Genomic DNA, 24,508 nt, shown 5'->3' with positions numbered 1-24,508 from the left:
ATGTGGAGGTGCTGGTGTTGGACTTGGGTGGACAACGTTAAAACTCATATAAATACCAGGTTATAGCCCAACAGGTTTATTTCAAAGCACTAACTAGAACAGAATCACCACAGTGGGGAAACAGGTCCTTCACTTCCAACAAGTTCACACCGAACCTCCAAAGACCAACCCATCCAGACCCATACCCCTACAATATAACTCTACATTTTTTCCCATCTCACCTACACATCACTGAACACCACGGGCAATTTCCCATGGCCAATTAACCTAACCTGCACATCTTCGGATTGTGGGAGGAAACCAGAGCACCTGGAGGAAACCCACGCAGACACGGGTCCCAGGTCCCTAGCACAATGAGGCAGCAGTGCTAATCACTGTGCCACCCCTTCTTCATCAGGTAAGCTAGTGGGGCAGGATCATAAGACACAATGTATAGCTAAAAGTCATAGTGTCATGCAAGCGAAATGATAAATTGAAAAAACCTAGATTGCTGTTAAGTCTTTCATCTTTTAGAATGGGTTGCACGTTTCAGTTCATTACTATGTAAATCCCAGAACTTCTTTTAAGTCACATTCTCAAGATAACTTAAGGTTTTATAAAGAAAGGTGACATCTCAGCTCAGAAAATGCATTGAAGGTGTGAGGTTAGAGTCTGTCTTCCCAATATTAAGCCAGACCGATTCTATTTCCATAGTAAGAATTTGTAAAACATTACATGGATTGCCTGCCTGCTGATCGTGTGCTTTTTGAGCAAAATAGAATGTACCTGCAAATATAATTCTGCAAATGCAAAATCAAACCATCGACTGAAATGTGTGTGCACGTGCATGAGAGAGAGAGTGTGAGTGTGTGTGTGTGTGAGTGCACATGACAGAGTGTGTGTTTGCATTTGTGCATGCTTGGTAAAGTGTGTGTGTGAGTGTGATGGAGTGTAAGTCTGTGAGACGGTGTGTGCTTGTGTGTGAGTGTTGGGGATGTATGTGTGTGGGTATGAGAGAGAGCATGTGCATGAGAGAGGTTCTGCGCTAGTGTGTGAGTATGTAAGTATGTGTGCTTGTGTGTGAGAGAGTATAGTGCAGTGGGGTCACATGTAGCGTGACATGGTCCAGGTTGAGGCCATCCTCATGAACTTGGCTGTCAGCCTCTGCTCGGCTACTCTGCATTGTTGTATATCCAGAAATCTGCCTTGGAAATGGTCATCCAAAGATCCGAGGCTGAATGTCCCTGAACACTGGTGTTCCCGGCTGGGAGGGGATTGTTGCACGGTGTCCATTTATCTGTTGTCATAGCCTCTGCTCAGTCTCGACAATGCACCATGCCTTGGGACGTCCTTGCCTGCTGCGTATGAGATAGACAACGTTGGCTGAGTCACATGAGTACCTGTTGTGTACAAGGTGAGTGGTGTCCCCACGTGTAATGGTGGTGTCTACACTCTGACACGTCTTGCAGTGGTTGCTATGACAGGGTTGTGTGGTGTTGTGGTTGATGTTGTCCTGAAGGCTGGGCAGTTTGCTGCAAACAATGGTCTGTTTAAGGTTTGCCGATTGTGTAAAGGTGAGAAGTAGAGGTGTAGGGAAGTTATTGGCAAGATGCTCATCCTCATCAATAAATAAATATCAACACCATTAATATCAATAATAATTATCATCAAATGAAAAGAACAAAATTATCAAATAAAGATCATTGACAGAAATAAAATCAAATTAATATCAATAACACATATCAAATTAATATCAATAACATAAAATCATATTAATGTCAATAACAAATATAATCAAATTAATATCAATAACAAATTAATATCAAAGAAAACAGGACAAACTACACCTCTGAAAGACATACTGTTGTTACAATTGAATGTTTTCAAGAAGGAATTAGATATAATTCTTAGGATTAAACCAGTCAAAGGTTATGGGGGAGAAAGGAACAGAGGACTGAGTCAGATGATCAGCCATTATCATATTAAATGGATAGGAGGCTTAGAGGGCTGAAAAGCCTATTCCTGCTCTATTTTCTCCGTTTCTATGTCACACTTCAATGCTGCTGCCAGGCCACTCTGCTCCCAACTCATGTTTTTAGATTAGATTAGATTACTTACAGTGTGGAAACAGGCCCTTCGGCCCAACAAGTCCACACCGCCCCGCCGAAGCGTAACCCACCCATACCCCTACCCCTACATCTGCATCTATAGATGCATCTACCCCTTACCTAACACTACGGGCAATTTAGCATGGCCAATTCACCTGACCTGCACATCTTTGGACTGTGGGAGGAAACCGGAGCACCCGGAGGAAACCCACGCAGACACGGGGAGAACGTGCAAACTCCACACAGTCAGTCGCCTGAGGCGGGAACTGAACCCGGGTCTCTGGCGCTGTGAGGCAGCAGTGCTAACCACTGTGCCACCGTGCCGCACAGAACAGGGGGCAATTCCAGCCTCTACGGAGTGGTTCGTGTGTGGAATGAACTTCCTGAGGAAGTGGTAGATGAGGGTATAGTTACAACGTTTAAAATACATTTGGATAAGTACATGAATAGGAATGGTTTGGAGGGATATGGGCCAGGAGCAGGCAGGTGGGACTAGTTTAGTTTGTGATTATATTCGGCATGGACTGGTTGGACCGAAGGGAATGTTTCCATTCTGTCTGACTCCTGGAGCATCTTTTAAAGATGAATAACTCTGTTTCCAAACAGTATATCACTCACTTTTGGCTTCTTTGGGGCAACACAATGGCTCAGTAGTGAGCACTGCTGCCTCACAGCACCAGGAACCCAGGTTCCAGGTTTGAGGGATGCTATTCAGAGGGTTGGTGTGGACTTAATGGGCTGAATAGCATGCCTCCACACTGTAGACGTTCTATGATCAAAATATAAATATCAATAAAATGATCAATAACATAAACATTAAATCAATAACAAATAGCAAATGAATATCAATAACATAGACATTAATAATCAGCCTAAGAATATTTTTCAGAGGGGTCCCGCCCTTTCACATAATATATTTCTCCCACCTGAACGAACTAATCTTTCCTGCACTCTGTCATTCCTTCACCCTCACTCAGGATATCTCCTCACCCTCTTTTCTGCTCCTGCAGCAACACTTAGAGCTGTGTCAACCATTTTCGTCCCACTCAATCTCTCCCTTCGCCACACTGCTGAAGAAAACAGCTCTCAAAGGGTGAAACCATAAGATGGTGTTTTGGGGAGTGAGAGTTGGGGAAGGGGTTGGATTCTCAGTCTGTCTGAGGAGAGAATCCTTGAGCTCCCAGGTCATGACTGCTCTGAGCACCCAATTGACCATAGACTGAGATCAGACAAATCTTTTGATTGAACAAGGGCACTCGCCTCTGACTGGCCATAGTTCCCCTTGACTCCCCCTAAACTGTATTCCTCTTTAGAGTTTGAGACATGGGCATTTGGTTGGTGCACGTTCAATATGTTTGCCATCTATGCTCTAGGCACATGCTAAAGTGTATCAATGAAATAGCTGTCCGATACAGCAAGATATCTGCATCCTTGAATGATTACTGCTGTCAACAATGACAGACTGCTGACTTTCTGTTTCCACTAAAAGGCAAGCAGAACATGTAAGCATCCAGAGAAGGCAAAAGTGAGTGAGTGCTAAGGGAGCAAACTAAGAGCTTGGAATTGCACTCTGTTCTGTTACACGAGGTGAGATCAGATTGGCCTGGCAGCAGCATTGAAGTTTTACGTGGAAACAGAGAAAATAGGAGCAGGAGTAGCCATTCAGCCTTTCCGAGCCTCCTGCCCCATTCAATTGGGTGGCACGATACTCAGTGATTAGCACTGCTGCCTCATGGCACCAGAGACCCGGGTTATATTCCAGCCTTGGGCGACTTTCTGTGTGGAGATTGCACATTCTCCTTGTGTCTGTGTGGGTTTCCTCTGGGTGCTCCAGTTTCCTCCCACAATCCAAAGATGTGCTGGTTAGGGTGAATTACCCATGCTAAATTGCCCATAGTGTTCAGAGATGTGTAGGCTAGGTGCATTCGTCAGGGGTAAATATAGGGGGGGAATGGGTCTGGGTGGGTTACTCTTCAGAGGGTCGGTGTGGACTTGTTGGGCCAAAGGACATGTTTCCACACTGTAGGGAATCTAATTCTAATATGATCATGGCTGATCGTCGAACTCAGTCCCCTGTTCCTGCTTCCTCCCTTGTATCCTTTGATCTGTTTAACCCTAAGAGCTACGTCTAACTCCTTCGTGAAAACATTCAATTATGAAGAGAGTATGGCTTTAAGAAGGATATTTGTCCTTTTTTAATGAAAGGTTGAGAGAGAGCCACAGAACAGTCTGCTCTAAAACCAGTAAACAGCTTGTGAGGCCTTGGGTTACTTTTAAAGTTGGAACAATAGAAGCAACCTGGCTGGGTGGGGTCAGGCTCTGAACCAGGACTTTTTTTTAAAACTTGTAGCCTTCGGTAGCAGTAGCTGGGGTCTTGCAGTTGCATGTGGAAGCCCTTATTCCTCTCTCAATTACAGCTAAAAGCTGGGCACCCTCTTCCTGCTGTTCCAATTACATGTGAGAGAAATCTATATTACTGGATTTGTTTTGCCAAGGCTGCACCGTATTGGAAGTTAATTAGTAGTAGTTAATATATATTGTGTTAACCATTTTGGTAGAGTTTCAGGTTAGCCAATTCTTTTATTTTCATTTCATCTGTATTTGAATTATAGTGGGTGAATAAAGCATGATTTGTATCAAGCCCCTGGTAGTTTGACCAATCGTATTGCTTTTAGAACACACACCTTACATTAACCTTTTAAATAAGAAATAGTTAGGGTGTAGACTGTCTTCTTAATATATTTTGCAGGGGATTGGTTAGCTCCATAACAATATTTTGGCCCTCAACTGCTTTCTGTGACAGGGAATTGCACGGGCTCTCCGCTCTCTGGGTAAGATATTTCTTCTCATCTGTCCTAACTGGCCGATCCCATATTCGTAAACTGTGACCCCAAAGTGCAGCATTGAAGTGCTGAACTGTATTAAAGGGGAGTCTGAGTTGCGCCATGTTGATGCGGTCTGACTGGTCCTTTACACATGCCGATCCCCAAGAACGGAGGGTACCGACAGTCTCTGCGTCCGCCGAGATGTTGGGGAATGATGCCCTAAACAGGGTTATACCCAGAGAAGATCCTGATATAGGCTGCAGCCAACAGGCAACCATTCAGACTTTCAAAGTCAGGAATTGTGGGGTATACTTCCTCACGTGGATCAGGGAGAACTGCAAAATGTATTTAATTGAGGTGAGCTGGGCTGGTTATGCGTGTAAATAAGACCCTCACCACTCACTAATGATGTCCTCACCTCATTATTACAACCATAAGCCGAGAAATTGGGCTATTTTTCTTGACGTCAAGCGTTTTATCTTTTTGAATCTTTATTTTGTTTGCAAATCTCTTGCCATTGCCCACCTCATTTTCGATGCTGTAATAATTTAGCCCCGAGTCTGTGATTCCATGCTTTGTCCCCACTCCCTTGGGGATTTTCCACACAGCCTCTCGCTGAGAAACATTCCCTGGAATTCCCCGTTGTTAAACTGCTTTTACTTTCCCTCCTCATTTCTCCGTCTCTCTGACCTTTCTCCACATTCACACCCCAACACAGCCGGAATAACTCCACCACACCACACCACGCCACAGGCTGCTCTCTGTCCCTGCTACAGCTGTTGCGGGTAGGTGAGATTGGGACAGGCTCCTTTCTGGGACTCTACCCTCGGCCTGGTTTACAAAGTCAGAGAATAGCAGCTGAGAAAGAGAGACTTGCATTCCTATAGCGCCCAATGCCATCTCGGGCCACCTCAATATGTTTAACAATGTAAGAAGTATTGTTAAAGTTGTAACAAGGCAGAGAGAAGTTAAAAGTGCCTGTGTGTCTCACACACAAAAAAATTAAAAATTGGAAGTTCCTGTAGCTTTGGTCAGTTTTAGTTGTTGTTGTGCTCTCCGTAATTAGTCTGAACCTCCCTTTTCTTGGGGCCGTGTGTTACGAATGACTTCCGTCACTGAGTCTGTTCGCAAGTGGAACACAATACAGGACTTAATTAAATATTCATTCTTAAGGACAGGAAATGTTCAAATGTCACCCCCCCCCCCAACATGTGATCACGTTGGTAAACACGAGTTAAACTAAGTCGGTAATTGGTGACCCCCTATTTATTTAGTAGGGGAAGAGAAATTCAAGAAAACTTTAGTATAATGATATTCTGCCTTCAGTTATATCACAAACAGAAAGAAAGAAACAGAACGAGAGAGAGAGAATAGATATACAGAATAATAGGTGCATACATGCAAAGGGACATCGGAAGAGTGACTCTATTAAAATGAATTCACGTTTTAGAAATTGTACCCTATTAGAACACAGAGAGAAAGCTATTCGGGCATGAGCTAGAAAAAAATCAATCCCACTCAGACAGGCTGAGAGAGCTGTGATATGAACAGTAAACCTTCCCCCCAGTTTTTCTCCCAGTCAGTGGGTTCGGAGTCTCTCAGTGAGTGAGGTCTTCTCCTATCTCTTGGGTCTGATCACTGTGTGTGTGTGAGAGAGAGAGTGATGCTGGATGTCATTAAGGCGAACTCTGACGCTGGCACCTGCAGTGAGAGTCTCTCCCTGACGTTGAGGAGGTTAATGCTGATATTTTGATCGCGTTTGAAGTTTGACACTCCAGTGTCTCTCTCTCTCAGTGCCTGCTCTGCCCACACTCCCTTGTACCACATTCCACCACCCTAGGAGGGATTTTTCTGACAGCCTGGAATTCCCCCGTGTTGAACTGGTTTTACTTTCCTTTCACCGTTTTTGTACATTCGCGGTCCACCAGAACCCGGATAGTCCACTCCACCCACAGACTGCTCTCTGACCCTGCAGCAGCTGTTGCTGGGGACATTAAGTTGGAATAGGCTCCTTTGTGGGACTCGGTCCTCAAGCCTGGTTCACAATGTCAGACGGTGGCAGCTGAGAAAGACACACTTGTATTCCTATAGTGCCCTTCACTACCTCAGCACAACTGAAAGAGATGTAACGTTGAGAGAACTGGTGGTGAAGTGTAACATTTTAATGTCAGGAACAGACCAGCCTGTTGTATATTTATTTTTGCAATGTTGTTTCAGAGATAAATCAAAATTGGATAGGGCAACAGAGAGACCCCTTACTCTTCTTAACTGATGGTTTGTGATCCTTTCACTCCTGTGAGATACTGGAGGAAGCCTTAGTTTAACATGTCAAACTCAGAACAGTGATATATTTCCAAGACAGGATGATGAGTGGCTTGCAGATGGAGGTGTTCCCACAGATCTGCTGCCCTTATCCTTTGAGATGTAAGTGGTTGTGGGTTTGGAAGGTTCTATCTAATGATATTTGGTGAGTTTCTGTATCTTGTAGATGGTACATACTGCTGCTACTGAGTGTTGGTGATGGAGAGAGTGGATATGGTGCCAATCAAGTGGTGTTCCAGATGGTGTCAAGGTGGTTGGAGATCCACTATCCAGACAAGTGGCAAGAATTTCATCACATTCCTGACTTATGGATGGGCTCTAGGGAGTCAGGAGGTGATTTGCTCACTGCAGGATCCCTAGTCTCTGTCATGCTCTGTCCATTTTCTTCAGATGGCTCGTTGGGTTCAGTTTCTGGTCAATGGTAGTCCTCAGGATATTGACAGTGAGGGACTCGGTGATGGTAATACCATTGAAATTCAAGGGAAATGGTTCAATTCTCTTTTGTCAGATATGGTCATTGCTTAGTATTTACATGGTGAGATTGTTATTTGTCATTTATCAGGCCATATCTGCATAATATTCAGGTGTTGCTGAATATGGACACATGCTGCTTCAGTATATGAGGAGTTGTGAATGTGCAACGTTCAGCACCAATCATCGGAGAACATTCCCACATCTGACCTTCTGACGGAGGGAAGGTTATTGATGAAGCAGCTGAAGACATTACCTTCCTTTTGAGATCCTTACAATCAGTCTGCTCTTGCTTTCTCATTATTTAGAAAATATTTCTGTCTCGGATCCAAAGTGGATAACCTCACATTTGTTGTCAAGTAGGAAACACAGCTTCCAAGATGTGCACAGCAAGCTCCCACAAACAGCAAGGTGATAATACTAGCTGAAAATGTGTTGCAGGAGAATCGATGTTTCGGGCATGAGCCCTTCTTTATTATCCAAGGAGCCTTTCTCCTGCTCCTTGGATGCTGCCTGACCTGCTGCGCTTTTCCAGCAACACATTTTCAGTTCTGATCTCCAGCATCTGCAGTCCTCACTTTCTCCTAGGTGATAATACTACCCTGGTAACTGCAGTTTATGTGATACTGGTTGAGGGATGACTGTTGGCCAGAGCACTGAGGAACTACTCTGATGCTCCCCCCATGATTTAAACCCATTCAGTCCGAGTAATGTGCAGTTGAGACAAGCAACAATAAAAATTGTATACTCAAATTGCTTTGGAGTAAGATGGTATTTATTTATTCAGTAAACTGAAGTTTAAGTTTACTTCAGTGAACAGTTAACTGTAAACCATTCACACAGCCTACTGGTCCAATGGAAATATTTGGTCGCTTTAGTTGCTGGTCTTGACTGAGATTTGATTTCAAATGAGTCTTGAGCAGCTCACGGGGTCTCTGCAGTGTACCTGTGGTGCAGAATACCAACATCTTCCTGAGACACTTTGACCCAGCCATTTTCCCGCATATGATACACTGTGGAACAAAACAGACACAATGTTAACCTTGCACCGCACAAAAGAAACAGATTTCGCTCCTTCCACTTCACTTGCAGGAAACAGTGACAAACAGAAACTTACAGTCTGTACATATGTAAAAAGCTGCTGTGTATGTTTTAATCAGCTGTGCAATTTATGTTGAGACTTACCTCCTGATCTCTCTCTCTCTCACTATTGTTCAGCCCATAGAATACCAGCACTAGTGGGAACCTTAACCAAATGGAGTCTGCTGCACCCCTGTTAAAGATAACCCCTCCTTCTAACTCCACAACGTGTTCCACAATCATTACTATCCCCAACCTGAATTTTTGTCCTTTCTCTATCTTTACCTCATGTTTGCTTTCACTGGACATTAAACATTAGCTGTTACACTGAATAACTCTCCAAAGTTCATTCAACATTGACCCTTACATGTTACTCACCTTGTAAAACATATTCGGATTGTATATTCTTCTCCAGCATCATCTTCCTGCCCAGTCGTTTAATCTGTGCATAACTTTTAAAACTTTTTCCCCATACTTTGAGAGTTGATATCTTTGCATTGCCGTACTCTTATTGTCGTCCTTATCGTCCTGTTTGAGCTGTTCCCTGTTACCACACTGCTCAGCCCCCTGACTTTATGGACCAATGCTGGTGTCTATTCTCCTGCCTAATTCCAGCAATGAAGCTCCTTCCAGTTGGCAATGTGAGAGGTTGTTTGGGAGTTCCATGTCCAAAGATATTGAAAAAAGAAAATAAGAGCAATAGGAGGCCAATCAGCACTTTCAGCCTGCTGCAACATTCATTATATATCACGGTTGATCATCCAACTCAGTCCACTTTCTTCCCCGTACCTTTTAAGACCCTAAGACTATAAGATATAAAGAGCAGAAATTAGGCCATCCAGCCCATTGAGTCTGCTCCGCCATTCAGTCATGGCTGATATGTTTCTCAATGCCATTCTCCTGCTTTCTCCCCATAACTCCTGATCCCCTTGATATTCATGAATCGATCCATCTCTGTCTTAAATCTACTCAATGACCTGGCCTCCACAGCCTTCTTGTGGCAATGAATCCCATAGATTCCCCACTCTCTGGCTGAAGAAGTTTCTCTCTATCTCCATTCTAAGAGGTCTTCCCTTTACTCGAAGGCTGTGCCCTCAGGTCCTGGTCTCTCCTACTAATAGAAATATCTTCCCAACATCTACTCTGTCCAGGCCATTCAGTATTCTGCATGTTTCTATTAGATCCCCTCTCATCTTTCTCAATGCCATTGAGTATAGACCCAGAGTCTTCAAACCTTCCTCGAATGTTAAGCTTTTCAGTCCTGGGACCCTTATCATGAACCTCCTCTGAACACGCTCCAGGGCTAGTACATCCTTCCTGAGATATGGGGCCCAAAACTGCACACAATACTCCAAATGCGGGATGATCCGAGCCTTTATGGAGCCTCAGAGGTTTTTGTTACCAAAGTGAATAACCTCACATCGATCCACGTTATACAGTAATCGGCCACACATTTAGTGCTGGATGATTGCACTCACTGTTAACTGTGCCTCCAGAGTACGCATCGCGGTGGGTGGCATGGTAGATGGCACGCTGCGCCAAATCATAGGCCTCCTTCACCGACAGGTCATATCGATATCCGCTGTCCATAACACCGTAAGCGTAACTGCAGCCTGAGCCCGTGGAGAACATGCTGCCAGAGAGTCTCATCCCGTTATCATCCACATAGTAAAGACCTGGGCCCTGGGACAGAATGATAAAACTGTCAGGCTATATTCAAGTTGCTGCTTAGCCACTGACAACCATGGTGTGAGCTCCTGTACCCTCCTCTGGTCTTGGTTGTGACAATTCCAATCCCTGTCCCTGTGGTATTTATAAGGATGAGATCAGAAACGTGGAGTGTACAGACCAGGAAAGAGCTGACAGATCCAGTCCCTTCTCCCTCACAGAGAGATGGTTGAACCAGTGGCCTACTCTGAGGTCTTTGAAATGATGATAGTTTGCTCCACATTCTTTCTCCTGAGGAGGAAGATAACGTGAGAACGTTGGTATGAGACAGTCACCAAGAAATCCAATCAGGATATATATATCTTCTCGAGAATTATCTTCCCCTGGGAATGGGGAGATTGTGGAACTCACTCCCAGAGGGAGTGGATGAAAGGTGTCCTTATCGATAGTTTAGAAGGAAACAAGAGTGAGGAAGCTGAGGATGAAGGGAATACTGGTTTGGAACTGATGATGGATTTAGATCAGGGAAGATGGGAGGAGGCTCGAAAGATGCAGAAACACCAGTATGAACCTTGTGGGCCAAATGGCCTGTTTCTGTGCCATATCCAATGCACAAGTGGCTACTATTGAGCACTGTGTTAAGGATTGGTGAATGGTGGAAGTGGAGAATGGGACTCTTGTCATGTTTTATCCTGGAACAGGCAAGTGGGAGTAATAGATATCCTTTAAAAATGGAACCAAAGGTAGAATGGGCAGAATGGCCTCAGTCTGATCCATTGGCTCAACTGGTCACGTTGTCCTTACTTGGACATTGGATTTGATGGTACTCAGCTCTGTGCTGTGTTGTCGCTTGCTAACCTCTATCAAGTCCCACTGAACAACTCAGCAGCCCCCAGCTCACACACCTAGAGCAACGCATTACTGTTTGTCCCGTCAAATTGTTCTGTGTGAGATTCACAAGCATGGTTAGTGAATCTTCCTCACACAGGAATAATCCACATCTTATTCATTTTCTATCCTATAATTAATTGAATTTATTCCTCTGACATTCAATGCATTTGATGTTGAAGTTGAGGTGTGTTTCTGATGGAATCACACAAAGATACAGTGCAGGAAGAGGCCATTCAGGCTATTATATCAATATCAATTCTATCCTTTAATCCCACTCTCATACTCTTGTAACAAAGTCAAAAGCAAGTACGCTCATTTTAAAATAGAGAGTGTTTTCTGAATACTGAAATAAACTTAAATTGCAGGCACAGCTGCTGGAACAGAATGGCTGGAAGACAAGCTGTTCCAAAATGCATGTAACAAATGGCTGTTAAATGGATACCCGAGTCTTGGTTGCTGTTTTGACAACAATTCAAATTTACACCAATTACCTTAAATTATCCCCAGGATAATAAATTCCAACTGAGTTTGAATTTATTGTTTTGACAATATTGGATAAATGAGAAGGGACAATGTTGGGGATATAAAAACACAGGCATTTTGAAAAGTAGTCAGAGCAACTGCCATAGAGTTGGAGAGGTAACTGCCCAACTAATAACTTACTGCCAAAGGAATTTGAAGACCTCTATAAAAAGGTACCTTTTTCTGTAAAACATACTCATGGTAAAAAGAAAGAAGCAGACCCAGTGAGATCAGTAGATGGAAGATAGCAGAGAAGACAGAGACTTTGTGGATTTGAGATTAAGTTAATGTAATGTTTAATAATTGTGTTATTGGAGCAGCATGTCAAAAGGATTGTGTTCAGTTAGGGGAAAGAGTGTTGAGTTTGTGAATAGTTTTGTTTAGTTAATTGTTATTTTTCTTTAAATAGTGGAAACTAAGAGTTCTCTTTCAGTTCTTCACACTTTTAACAGATTAAGAGGCGAGGTGAGCTTTTCTGAGTGGTTTCAATTAACAGAGACGTTCAACCTCTATGTCATCGCACTCTTTACCACATTAGCATGGTTTTGTATTAATATCCATCTGACTCTCAAATCAAAGACAGATTGTCGAATTAATTTTTCACTTCTCCAGCTGCTGGACTTGCTTCACAATTATAAATTTTAAATAACAGGACCAATAGTCTGACACGTGGACCAATAACCAATTCTTCATCTGATCAGGAGCTGCTTGGAAGTTACCTTCAACCTTTCAATCCCAGATCACCATCTACATCAATATTCCCACATCCCCTCATCCACGATCCTCATCTCTTCCCTCATATTCCCCAACCCTCACTCCTGACCCTTCGCCTCCAGCTTCTCATTCCTTCCCCCTCCCCCCTTCCCCCCCCCCTGCTGCGACTCACCTTCTCATCCCAGCCACAGATCATGGTTCCCATCGAGAGCCCCATGCCTTTATACTCAGACACCATGTTAGCCAACAGTTTGGATGCAGCAGACACTGAGATACGTTTCTTGTTCCGTAATTTGTAAATCCTGCAAAACAGAGAATTACAGTGAGGCAAAGTGATGACATGTTTGAATGACATTCATCTGGCATTATTTGTGTACTGGAGTATTTAATCAGGGTCGAGTTCTGTAAATGGTTTAAACTAATGATCCTATCCCATGTATTTTACTTTGTGATATCTCCCATTCACTGAACAGCCTAGCATGTTCTCATGTAGGACAACTAGATTCAGGGAATTATTTATTGGGACAGACTCAATGGGCCGAAGAGCCTTGTCTGAACTGGATGATTACCTGCATTGTTTGGCCAACATTCTCTCCCAGAAGACACAGTCTGCAGCACTGCCCGACATTGTACCCAGCAGGTAAGGGTTTATCTCAATCACTTTCTTGAACGTCTGGGTGTCTAAATAAAAGAGCACAGAGATACTTCAATCACACTCTTGGTGCCTCAGATGATCTTATCTTGGTAACTTTGTGTGCTATCTACCTGTCTTGGTGTGAACATGTATATGAATATACAGCTATGTGTGCATTTACATCTGTGCATCTATGTGTGTATGTCCCTGTCTGTGTGCATACTTTATGATTAAGTGTGTGTGTGTATGGATAGCTGTCTGTGGTTGAATGTGTATGTCCTGAGATGTGCACATATACAAATGTCTGTGTATTTGTGTATGGATTATCAATTGGGATTGTTGGCTTATAATCAAGCCCCACGATTCCACAAGCTTTCCACAAATGTGGACCAATCCAATTAAACCAGCAAGGTGACCAAATGCCTGAGCGATTCAGGACAAAAAGAGTTCACACTGTTTCATTATCGATAGAAAACAGCTCTATTTGTTGTAAACAATCTTATCTCTTAACAACAGCAAAAGAAGAAAGGAATTCCTAATTTACTAATGAAGTTAAGCTGGATGCTGTAAATCTGAAACGAACACAGATGATGCTGGAGACTCAGATACTCCAGCCCCCGATCACTGGTTGTGTTGAACACTTTGCCTCATGTTACCTCTGGCTCTGTTACCATTCATCTTAAGGCTGGCTCTCAACTCTCTTATCAATCAGTTTCTCTCTACGAGCTCAGTCCAAGTCCCTCCTGATTTTATCCACCTTGAATCATAGAATCATCCAACACAGAAGAGGCCCTTTGGCCCATTGAGTCTGTACCAACAAAAGACTACTCTGAATCAGTCTCATTTTCCAGCACTAAGTTCCTCAAACTTCACTTTACTGATGGGAGCAATTCCACCTTCACAGTGCAGTAATGCAACTGGATTAATCTCAAGTATATCTCTTCTGTACATTCATCAAACCCTTCATCTCCTGCTTAACACAGAGAGCCAAGCTTGGGTATGGTTCAGAATAATATCAAGGCGTTTATACTCTATGGCTCTATTTATAAATATATGTTCCTAAGCTCAACTAGTCTTTCTTTCAAGCCATATACAAGCAGGTCCGTTAACTAAGTCGATTCCCAAAACTCACATTCAATTTGTCTGTACAACCTCTGCTCTGGCTTCCCATCAAAATATATCACTTCCTACTTTCTGGATTGAGTTTAGTTTGCTCTGCATTTGCTCAGCCCACTTCAACAATCCTCTTGTGGTAGATTATCCTTTCTGGCCCAGCTACACCCTTTCTGAATACTACCTTCAAGTTTTGATAATGGGCCCTGAACCTCCAAGTTTGAGTGATTTCTGCCTAAAATCGATTATCTTTCCAAGAGTTGGCTGCATTGTTATCATACACCAGCCTGGCAATGACAATCTCCTACAAGAGTGAACCTGAGGTTTACCATTGACGAGAAACTCCACTAGATTTGGCACATAAATACAATGGTTACAAGAGCAGGTCAGAGGCTAGCAATCCTATGGGGAGTAACTCACCTCCTGACTTCCCACAGCCTGTTTTGCCATCTACAAGGCACAAGTCAGCAGTGTTGGAATACCCCCTGACTTGCCTGGATGGGTGCAGTTCCAACAATACTGAAGGAACTTGACACAATCCAGGACAAAGCATCTCTCTTGATTGGCACCACATCCACAAACATTCACTCCCTTCGTCACCACACTCAGTAGCGGCAGAAATTAATCAAAAATCCTTTGGCAGAACCTTCCAAACACATGGCCACTTCCATGTGGAAGGACAAGGACAGCAGATACATGGGAATGGCATCACTTGCAAGTTCCCTTCCAAGCCAGTCACCATCCTGACTTGGAAATATACCATCTTTCCTTTACTGTTGCTGAGTCAAAATCTGGAGCTCCCTCTTTAACAGCATTGTAGGTCAACCTGCACCAAATGGACTGCAGTAACCCACCACCTTCTCAAGGACAATAAATGCTGGCCCAGCCTACAAACCCAACATATTATTAATATAAAAAAAATGAATTGTTGTGTCGGGCCTTGGAACTTGCTCTGTTCCCCTACTTTGTGAAATAGAGAGTGTCAAAGTCTTCAAGGTGAAAGTAAGATTCTTACAACATCATTGGTCCCTGACTCTCTGACAGGAACAATCAGTTGGTAAACCTCAGATGTGGATGATTCACTCACAATCTCGAGAAAGGACTAGGTGTGAGTATTAAACTCCATGTGGAGGGTGCTCCCACAGAGCTGTGGCAATGTTTGATCACTTACCAATGTAGGAGCCTGCTGAAGCTCTGGAATCCACGGCAACCATCACTCCATGTTGAAACTTAAAAGCCAGGGTGGTTGTACCGTGATGGAGTTTAATCTCAACCCCATCATCACCGTCAATGTATGGTTTAAGGAATCTCACTGGCTGCAAAAAGGTAAACATAGAAGATGGGTATTTTTATTTGGCATGGGATGTGGCACTGTACTGCATGAGAGGAGAGTGCTGATTTGTTGGCCAGTCGATTTGAGTTGGCATATTGAATGCAACAGTTAAAAATGATTGACAGTTAACTGTCAGGCAACATGGATTTTTTTGTTCTTTTCTTCTTGTGAGGTTGATATCAGGAGGTCTGGAGGACTGTTATCAGAATATAAGAACAGGTGTAGGTCTCTCAAGCCATCCCTCAATGAAATTTTGGCTGATGTGTGGCCTAACTTCTTATATCTGCCTTTGGCCCATATCCCTTAATATATTTGCCTAATGGAACTTTGTGTGTCTCAGATTTAAAATTAACAACTGATCCAGCATCCACTGCCATTTATGGAAGAGAGTTCCAAATCGGTACCACCCTTTGTGTGTTGAAACGTTGCCTAACATCTCTCCTGAATGGTCTGGCTGTAATTCTCAGACTGTGCCCATAGTCCCAGAATCCCTAAATATTGGATATAATTTATCTTCATCTACTCTGTCTTCTCCTGTCAATATCTTGAAGACTTCAATCAGATCACTCCTAAATTCTGGAGTTAAAAGGCCTAATTTGAGTAATTATACAGTTTCTCAAATCTAACCCCAGGAATCCCGACATCATTATTGTAAACATATGTTGTACTCCCTCCAAAGCCTATATCTCCTTCCTAAGGAGCGGTGCACAGATCTACTCACAGGGCTCTAACTGTGGTTTAATCAGGGGTTTCTATAACTGCAGCATAACTTCTGCATCCTTATACACTGGTCCTGTAAATATAAAAACTAGTGTTCCATTAGCTTTCTTGATTGTTTTTTACACTGGTTTATAGCATTTTAAAGATTGATGCACCTGAACACCCAAATCTCTTTGGATATCCATTCTATGTAACCTCCTATTATCTCAAAAGAACCTTGATCTATTTTCAGCCCACAACATGGGTAACCTCACACTTGCTTGCATTGAAGTCGACCTGCCGCAGATTCGCCCATTCACTTTGATATCCTGTTGAAACTTTATGCTGCCATTTACATTGTCTACATTTGTCACCTAACTTTATGTCATCAGCAAATGTGGACAGTTGACATTCTATGCCATTATCCAAGTCATTAATAAGTAATGTGAATAAATGTGGCCCTAACACAGATGCCTATAGGTTACCACTGGTTACACCCTGCCAATTTGAGTACCTACACATTTTCCCTACTGTCTGCCACCTGCCACTCAATCAATTTCCCAGCCATGTCAGTAATTATCAGTTGTTAATTTTAAATCTGAGACACACAAAGTTCCATGAGGCAAATATATTAAGAGATATGGGCCAAAGGCAGATGTAAGGAGTTAGGCCACACATCAGCCAAAATTTCATTGAGGGATGGCTTGAGAGACCTACACCTGTTCTCATATTCTGACAACAGTCCTCCAGACCTCCTGATATCGAACTTAGTTGACGGCCTCTTCTGTGGGATTTTAAAAATGTTTTCTGAAAGTCCATATAAACAACATCCATTTACTTCATACTATCTAGAAAGAACCTTGATCTATTTTCAGCCCCCAAAATGGGTAATCTCATACTTGCTTGCATTGAACTCGACCATTAACATTCCCCTGTCTTCTAACTTAATCACCTGGTCAAAAAAAGTTAATGAGATTTGTCAGTCGAACCCACCTGATTAGTTGAAAATTTGTCAAGGTGTTCGGCTAGGAGAAAGTGAGGACTGCAGATGCTGGAGATCAGAGCTGAAAAATGTGTTGCTGGAAAAGCACAGCAGGTCAGGCAGCATCCAAGGAGCAGGAGAATCGACGTTTCGGGCATAAGCCCTTCTTCAGGAATGAGGAGGGTGTGCCAAGCAGGCTAAGATAAAAGGTAGGGAGGAGGGACTTGGGGGAGGGGCGTTGGGAATGCGATAGGTGGAAGGAGGTTAAGGTGACGATGATAGATCGGAGAGGGGGTGGGTGCGAAGAGGTCGGGAAGAAGATTGCAGGTCAATGACCTGGGGGGTGCAGTGAGAGAGGGACTCACTGAGATCCTTGGAGAGGGAGGAAGATTGAGGTGTTCAGCTACCCCATCCTTAATTATAGACTCCAACAATTTCTCCACCACAAAAAAATCATAAGGGGCATGGATAGGATAAATAGACAAAGTCTCTTCCCTGGGGTGGGGGAGTCCAGAACTAGAGGGCATAGGTTTAGGGTGAGAGGGGAAAGATATAAAAGCGACCTAAGGGGCAACTTTTTCACACAAAGGGTATGGAATGAGCTGCCAAAGGATGTGGTGGAGGCTGGTACAATTGTAACATTTAAAAGGCATTTGGATAGGTATGTGAAGGTTTGGAGGGATATGAGCCAGATGCTGGCAGGTGGGACTAGATTGGGTTGGGATATCTGGTCGGTGTGGACAGGTTGGACCGAAGGGTCTGTTTCCATGCTGTACATCCCTATGACTCTATGTTAGGCTAGCTGGTCCGTAATTTCCTGTTTACCCTCCTTCACTCCTCTTTAAACAAAAATGGACTGTCATGTTCAATTGTCGAATCCAGATGGACAACAGTTATATCTAGGGATCTCTGAACGATTATACAATCAGGGTGTCTACAATGTGCTTCTCTACTTCCTTTAGTACCCTCGATGAAAGCTGTCAGTACCTGAGGATTTGTCACTTTTGAATTGCATTAATTTCCTCATTATCAGTGTTTCACTTACATTACTTTTATTCAGCCCCTGTTCCTGATCCACTGTAAATTTCCTCGAGATTTCTGGCAAGATATCCTTTCCTACAATAAGTACTGAGACAAAGTAATTATTCAATACATTCGCCATTTCTCCGTAGTCATTGAGAATTAGCCCCAATTTCCTTAGTGGGTCAATATTGCTTCTGACTTCCTGCTTTCTCTTAATGTAACGATAAAACTTCTTATGGATTCTGACGTCCCTGTCAAATTTCCTTTCAAAGTCCCTCTCACTAGCTCTTATAAACTGCTGGTCTTTGTGTCTTTCAAAGTCAGCAGGATCTATGCTGCAATTTGTATTTTTGTAAGCTCTTTCTTTTACTTTCATCCTGTCCGTTATCTCTTCAGTTGTCAAAGGCTTTCTTCCCCACGAAGAGGAGGTTTTCTCTCTCAGGCGCATGAACTTTCTTTAAACATCCTCCCCTGTTCTGCAGTTAGTTCACCCATGAGCAGATTTGCCCAGTTGACTGTGGACAGTCAGTCCCTCATCTCATTATAGTAGCCTGATAGTGACTGCCTGTGTGCAGCTTGTACATTCTCCCTGTATCTGTGTGGGCTTCCTCCTCTCCAGTGGCTGATTCATGCTTTTCACTTTCATTCGCTACACTGAACTTGAACATGTTATGATCTCAATTTAAATGTTCACGTACAATTATCTTGGGGATTTTGGGGTTCAAGTCCACATTACAGGAAAGGTATGGAAACCTTGGAAAATGTGCAGAAGGGGGTTTACCAGGATGCTGCATGGGTTAGAGAGTATGAGCTACAAAGCGAGGCTAGAAAAACTCAGGTTGTTCAGTCTGGAGCTGCGGACGCTGAGGAGAGACTTGATAGAAGTCTATAAAGTTATGAGGTGCATAGATAGGGTTGACGGTCAGAATCGTTTCCCCAGAGTTGAAAGACTCGGGGACATGCATTTGAGGGGAGAGCGGGAAAAGTTCCAAAGAGATATGAGGGGTAAGTGTTTTGCACAGAGAGTGGTAGGAGTCTGGAACACGCTACCAGGGGTGGAGATGGAGGCAGACACCATCGGGGCATTTAAGGGGTTTTCAGATAAGCACCTGACTATGCAAAAGAATGAAGGGAGGCATGAAGGACAGGCAGAAGGAGTTTAGTTTGGTGTCATGTTTAGCCCAACATCATGGGCCAAAGGGCCCCTTTCTGTGCTGTAGTGTTCCATGTTCTAATTAGGAAACCATTTAAGTCCAGTTCATTGCTCACTACTGAATCCAATATTGCTTGTCCTATTGCTGTATCCAGGACATATTCTTGTGAGAAACTATCCTGGGCACACTCCAGAAATTCGCCACCTTTTCTGAAAGGTGTTGTCTGCCTCTCCCAATGTTCAAGTCAAAATTGGCCATTAATAGTACTCTGCTGCACAATTGACTAATTTCTGTGTTTATACAAACTAAGTCTTCAGAGCTGCTACTGAGTGGTCCTCTGCACAACATCTAGTAGAGTTTTAGGTCCTTTACTGCCCCTCAGTTCCACCCACATAGTCTCCATGGATTGCGTTTCCCTCAATATATCCTTCCCCACCATTGAAGGAATTTTATTTCTAACCAGTAAGGCTTTTCCATCCCTTCTGCTATTCTCCCTATCCATCCTGAAAACAGATATGATTAGTTCCAAATCCTGACCCATTATGCAGCCATGTCTCAGTCATGGCTGCTCTAAAGACTTTTCTCTTTCCTGTATTTTTGATTATGAACTGAAATCGGAAAAAGGACTGTCTTGAAGGCCCAAGGATAGCTGATGGAATGTCGCACCTTTTGAAAAGGAAGCAATCTGAAACTGACTCTGTGCTCAGACACTGCACAGAAGGTTTACAGGCACAAGGGCTGGATGGAGAATTAACCAATAAGACGTAGCTGATTGGTCTGTGGGCTAGTGAGCAGTTATCGATGACAAAGGCCTGCCAACAACAAATGTGATTGGTTCCCAGGGGTTGAACAGATTATGGGCATGAATATTTGGGTCATTGCAAGGACAGGAGCTCATAGAATCCCTATAGTGCAGAGAGAGGCTATCTGTCCCATCAAGTCTACACCGACCCTCCAAAGGCTATCTGCTTTATTCCTGTAACTACACATTTCCCATGACTAACCCACATAACCTGGACTGCAGGAGGAAATCAGAGAACCTGGAGGAAGCCCACACAGATACAGGGACAATGTTACAGGGTTGACACAGACAGTCATCAGAGGCTGGAATCAAACCCAGATCCCCAGCACTACGTGGTAGTGGTGCTAGCGACTGTGCCACCCCCACTGTCTCCTTTCTCTGTGATTAAACACGATGTCAAGCCTGAAGCAAGTCCACTTATGTTTCCTACAGCAGTTACTCTAAGCTATGGCTCTTGACCTGCAAGCTGGAGTCTCTCGAAGTATGAAGCAACCACCCTGTATCTGTGAGAATAACCAGAGAGGGAGATCACGGTGATGTATGGTACAATTGCAACATTTAAGAGGCATTTGGATGGGTAGATGAATGGGAAGGGTTTGGAGGGATATGGGCCAGGTACTGGCAGTTGGGACTAGATTGGATTGGGAGTTCTGGTCAGCATGGACGGATTGGACCAAAGGGTCTGTTTCCACGCTTGTACATCTCTATGTTAAGCCAATAGGGCCATCTCAGTGACCCCTGTAGCCAGGGACCATCGAACTGCCTTTCCGGTCATTCAGTCTGCCCCATCATTCCCATTTTTTTTGCTGTTTCTATGGGGTGGGGGGAGGGGTGTTATGGGGGTGGAATTAGATTTTAACTCGTAAAGCTGTTACGCTGATGTTCATAATAGCTCTTGGAGAAATGAAAAGACGTTCAACGCAATAGAATGAAGTGAGAAAAAGTACGAAGCCTGGCAATGTCCTTTTGATTTTAAAGTGCTTCAGTGTTAGACTTGGGTTAAAATATTGCACCTCAGCAGTCATGGACTGAACTATCATAGTAACTCTGAAAATGGTAAAGGTTTTGATGGAAACAGGCAGAGTAAATCAGACATGATTGTGTGGAGTATTTCACAATTCAATCTGTGACTGTCAGGTACCAGGTAAAGGAACCCACCAGCAGGTACAGCCTGAGAGCTGGTGAGAGAGACCTTCGACTGTATGCCTTTATAGCTGCAGCCAGGTGTTTCTGGAGAGGGAGCGGGTCACTGTCAACTTGAAGTCTCTCATGATTGGTAGTCATGACAAGAGGTATAGTGACTCTCCCTCTCTCTCCAACACTGGTGTCCTGTTTTTTTGTCCCTCTCTCTCTCTCTCTCACACACACACACACAGACACATACACACACACAGCCCTCTCTCTCTCACACACACACACAGCCCTCTCTCTCACACACACACACACTGCCCCCTCTCTCTCTCTCTCTCACACACACACACAGACACATACACACACACAGCCCCCTCTCTCTCACACACACACACACAGCCCCCTCTCTCTCTCTCACACACACACAGCCCCCTCTCTCTCACACACACACACACTGCCCCCTCTCTCTCACACACACACACACACTGCCCCCTCTCTCTCTCTCTCACACACACACACACAGCCCTCTCTCTCACACACACACACACTGCCCTCTCTCTCTCACACACACACAGCCCCCCCCCTCTCTCTCACACACACACTGCCCTGACTCTCACACACACACACACTGCCCTCTCTCTCACACACACACACACTGCCCCCTCTCTCTCTCTCTCACACACACAGTCCTGTCTCTCTCTCTCACACACACACACACACACACACACAGAGTGTCTGTCTGTCTGCTATCCAGTTCTGTAGCTATGTTACACACTTTCTCAGCAATGTGCCCCCGCCTGCCTGGCGCCCTCTGCCCTACACCCCCCCCCCCCCCCCCCCCGCACTTGTCCCCTGTTTCTCTGATCGTTTTCTTCGGGGAATCTTTGACCGAAACTGGGTCCTCGTTGAACTGCTCGGAACCGACAGGGACGGAGTCAGGAGCCAACCTACAATTACTCACATCCAGACCGAGCGGGACCGCCAACTGTCCGTCCCCGGCACCGAGAGTGAGCTCCCGGCCTTGGGTTAGAGCGAGGATGCTCTGTCTGAGAGGGAGATCGTACAGGTTCCAGTCCTGAGCATGGCACACCTCCATCAGCGCCATCTCTGCAGCTCACTTCCTCAGCCCCAGCTCCGAAAGTGCAACTGAAAGTAACTTCAGATCCGAGAGAGATAGAGAGATAGAGAGCCAGCACCACCCAGACTGGATCACTGCGGACCCCCCACCCCCCCCCAACTCCCGGCTACAGAGAGAGACCACTGAGGATCACACAGGGGCAGGGGATCACAGTGGATCATAGAGTCATTGAGATGAACAGCATGGAAACAGGCCCTTCGGCCCAACTCGTTCATGCTGACCAGATATCATAAATTAATCTAGTCCCTTTTGCCAGCACTTTGCCCATAACCCTGTATTCATTTATCATCCAGATACCTTTCAAATGCTGTAAATCACACAGGGATAGAGGACCACAGCAGTTCACACTGGGATCACACAGGACAGAGGCATCACACAAGAACAGGGGGATCACAACTGGTCACACTGGGACAGAGAAATCACAACGGGGTTGAGGGGTCAAGGGTGGACAGGGATCACAGCAGAAGAGGTGAATCATAGCAGGACGGGGGGCTCACAATGGATCACACTGGGATCAGCCAGGGACGGAGGAATCACACTTGGATGGAGAGATCAGAATGGATCACACTGGGACAGAGAGAATTACATTGGGATGGGGGATCACAGTGGAACAGGGAATAACAGCAGGAGACGTGGATCCCAGCTGATCACATCAGGACAATGGATCAAGCCAAATCACACCAGGACAAAGGAGCTACCATTGGTGGAATGTGGGATCACAACAGATCACTACATGGTTACACTAGAACAGGGGCATCACACCAGAACAGGGTAGTCACGTGGGAAACTGGGGGAGAGCATCGGATCACACAAGGACAGAGAAATCAAATTGGGATTGGGGGAGAATGAGGAGGTCAGATTAGAATTGGGTGAATGATGCGGTCAGATTGGAATGGGGGGAATGAGCGGGTCAGATTGGGTTTTCAGGGATGAGGGAGTCAGATTGGGATTGGGGGAATGAGGGGGTCAGATTGGGATGGGGGATTGAGGGGGTCAGATTGGGATGGGGGATTGAGGGGGTCAAATTGGGATTGGGGGGAATGAGGGGGTCAGATTCGATTTGCGGCAATGAGGGGGTCAGATTGGGATTGGGAGGAATGAGGGAGTCAGACTGGGATTGGGGTAGAATGAGGGGGTCAGATTGGGATGGGGGATTGAGGGGGTCAGATTGGGATGGGGGATTGAGGGGGTCAGATTGGGATTGGGGGAATGAGGGGGTCAGATTGGGATTGGTGGAATAAGGGGGTCAGATTGGGTATGTGGGGAATGAGGGGGTCAGATTGTGACTGATGGGAATGAGGAGGTCATATTGGGATTCGGGGGAATGAGGGGGTCAGATTGGTACTGAGAGGAATGAGGATGTCATATTGGGTTTGTGGAAATGAGGGTGTCAGATTGGGATTGGGGGAAAGATGGGGTCAGATTGGGATTGGGGGAATGAGGGGATCAGATTGGGATTGGAGGAATGAAGAGGTCAGATTGGGATTGGGGGAATGAGGGGATCAGATTGTGACAGAGAGGAATGAGGAGTTCATATTGGGATTGTGGAATGATGAGGTCAGATTGGGATTGGGGTAATGAGGACATCAGATTGGGATTCGGGAATGATGGGGTCAGATTGGGATTGCGGTAATGAGGAGGTCATACCGGGATTGGGGGGAATGATGGGGTCAGATCGAGATTGGGAGGGAATAAGGGGGTCAGATTGGGATGGGGGTAATAAGGATGTCAGATTGGGATTGGGGAATGATGGGGTCAGATTGGGATTGGGGTAATGAGGAGGTCATACTGGGATTGGGGGGAATGATGGGGTCACATCGAGATTGGGAGGGAATAAGGGGGTCAGATTTGGATGGGGGAATGATGGGGTCTGATTGGGGTTGGGGGAATGTGGGGATCAGATTGGGATTGTGAAAATG

The 24,508-nt window shown here is 44.7% G+C and overlaps 1 protein-coding gene across 1 annotated transcript; it reads right to left on the bottom strand.

Moving 5' to 3' along the window:
* Window positions 1-8,462: 8,462 nt before the first annotated feature.
* On the bottom strand, window positions 8,463-22,624 carry LOC140455516 (proteasome subunit beta type-5-like). Its single transcript, XM_072550458.1, has 6 exons — window positions 22,413-22,624; window positions 15,499-15,643; window positions 13,150-13,261; window positions 12,753-12,882; window positions 10,264-10,468; window positions 8,463-8,718 (listed from the first exon to the last, which is right to left on the bottom strand). The coding sequence occupies exons 1-6, from the start codon at window positions 22,554-22,556 to the stop codon at window positions 8,630-8,632; spliced, it is 825 nt and encodes a 274-aa protein (XP_072406559.1). The 5' UTR covers window positions 22,557-22,624; the 3' UTR covers window positions 8,463-8,629.
* Window positions 22,625-24,508: the final 1,884 nt, after the last annotated feature.

This window comes from Chiloscyllium punctatum, chromosome 30 (genome assembly GCF_047496795.1).
Source record: "Chiloscyllium punctatum isolate Juve2018m chromosome 30, sChiPun1.3, whole genome shotgun sequence".
NCBI lineage: Eukaryota > Metazoa > Chordata > Chondrichthyes > Orectolobiformes > Hemiscylliidae > Chiloscyllium > Chiloscyllium punctatum.
The sequence above is the reverse complement of the archived record's forward strand: the minus strand, read 5'-3'. Positions and strand labels throughout refer to the sequence as shown.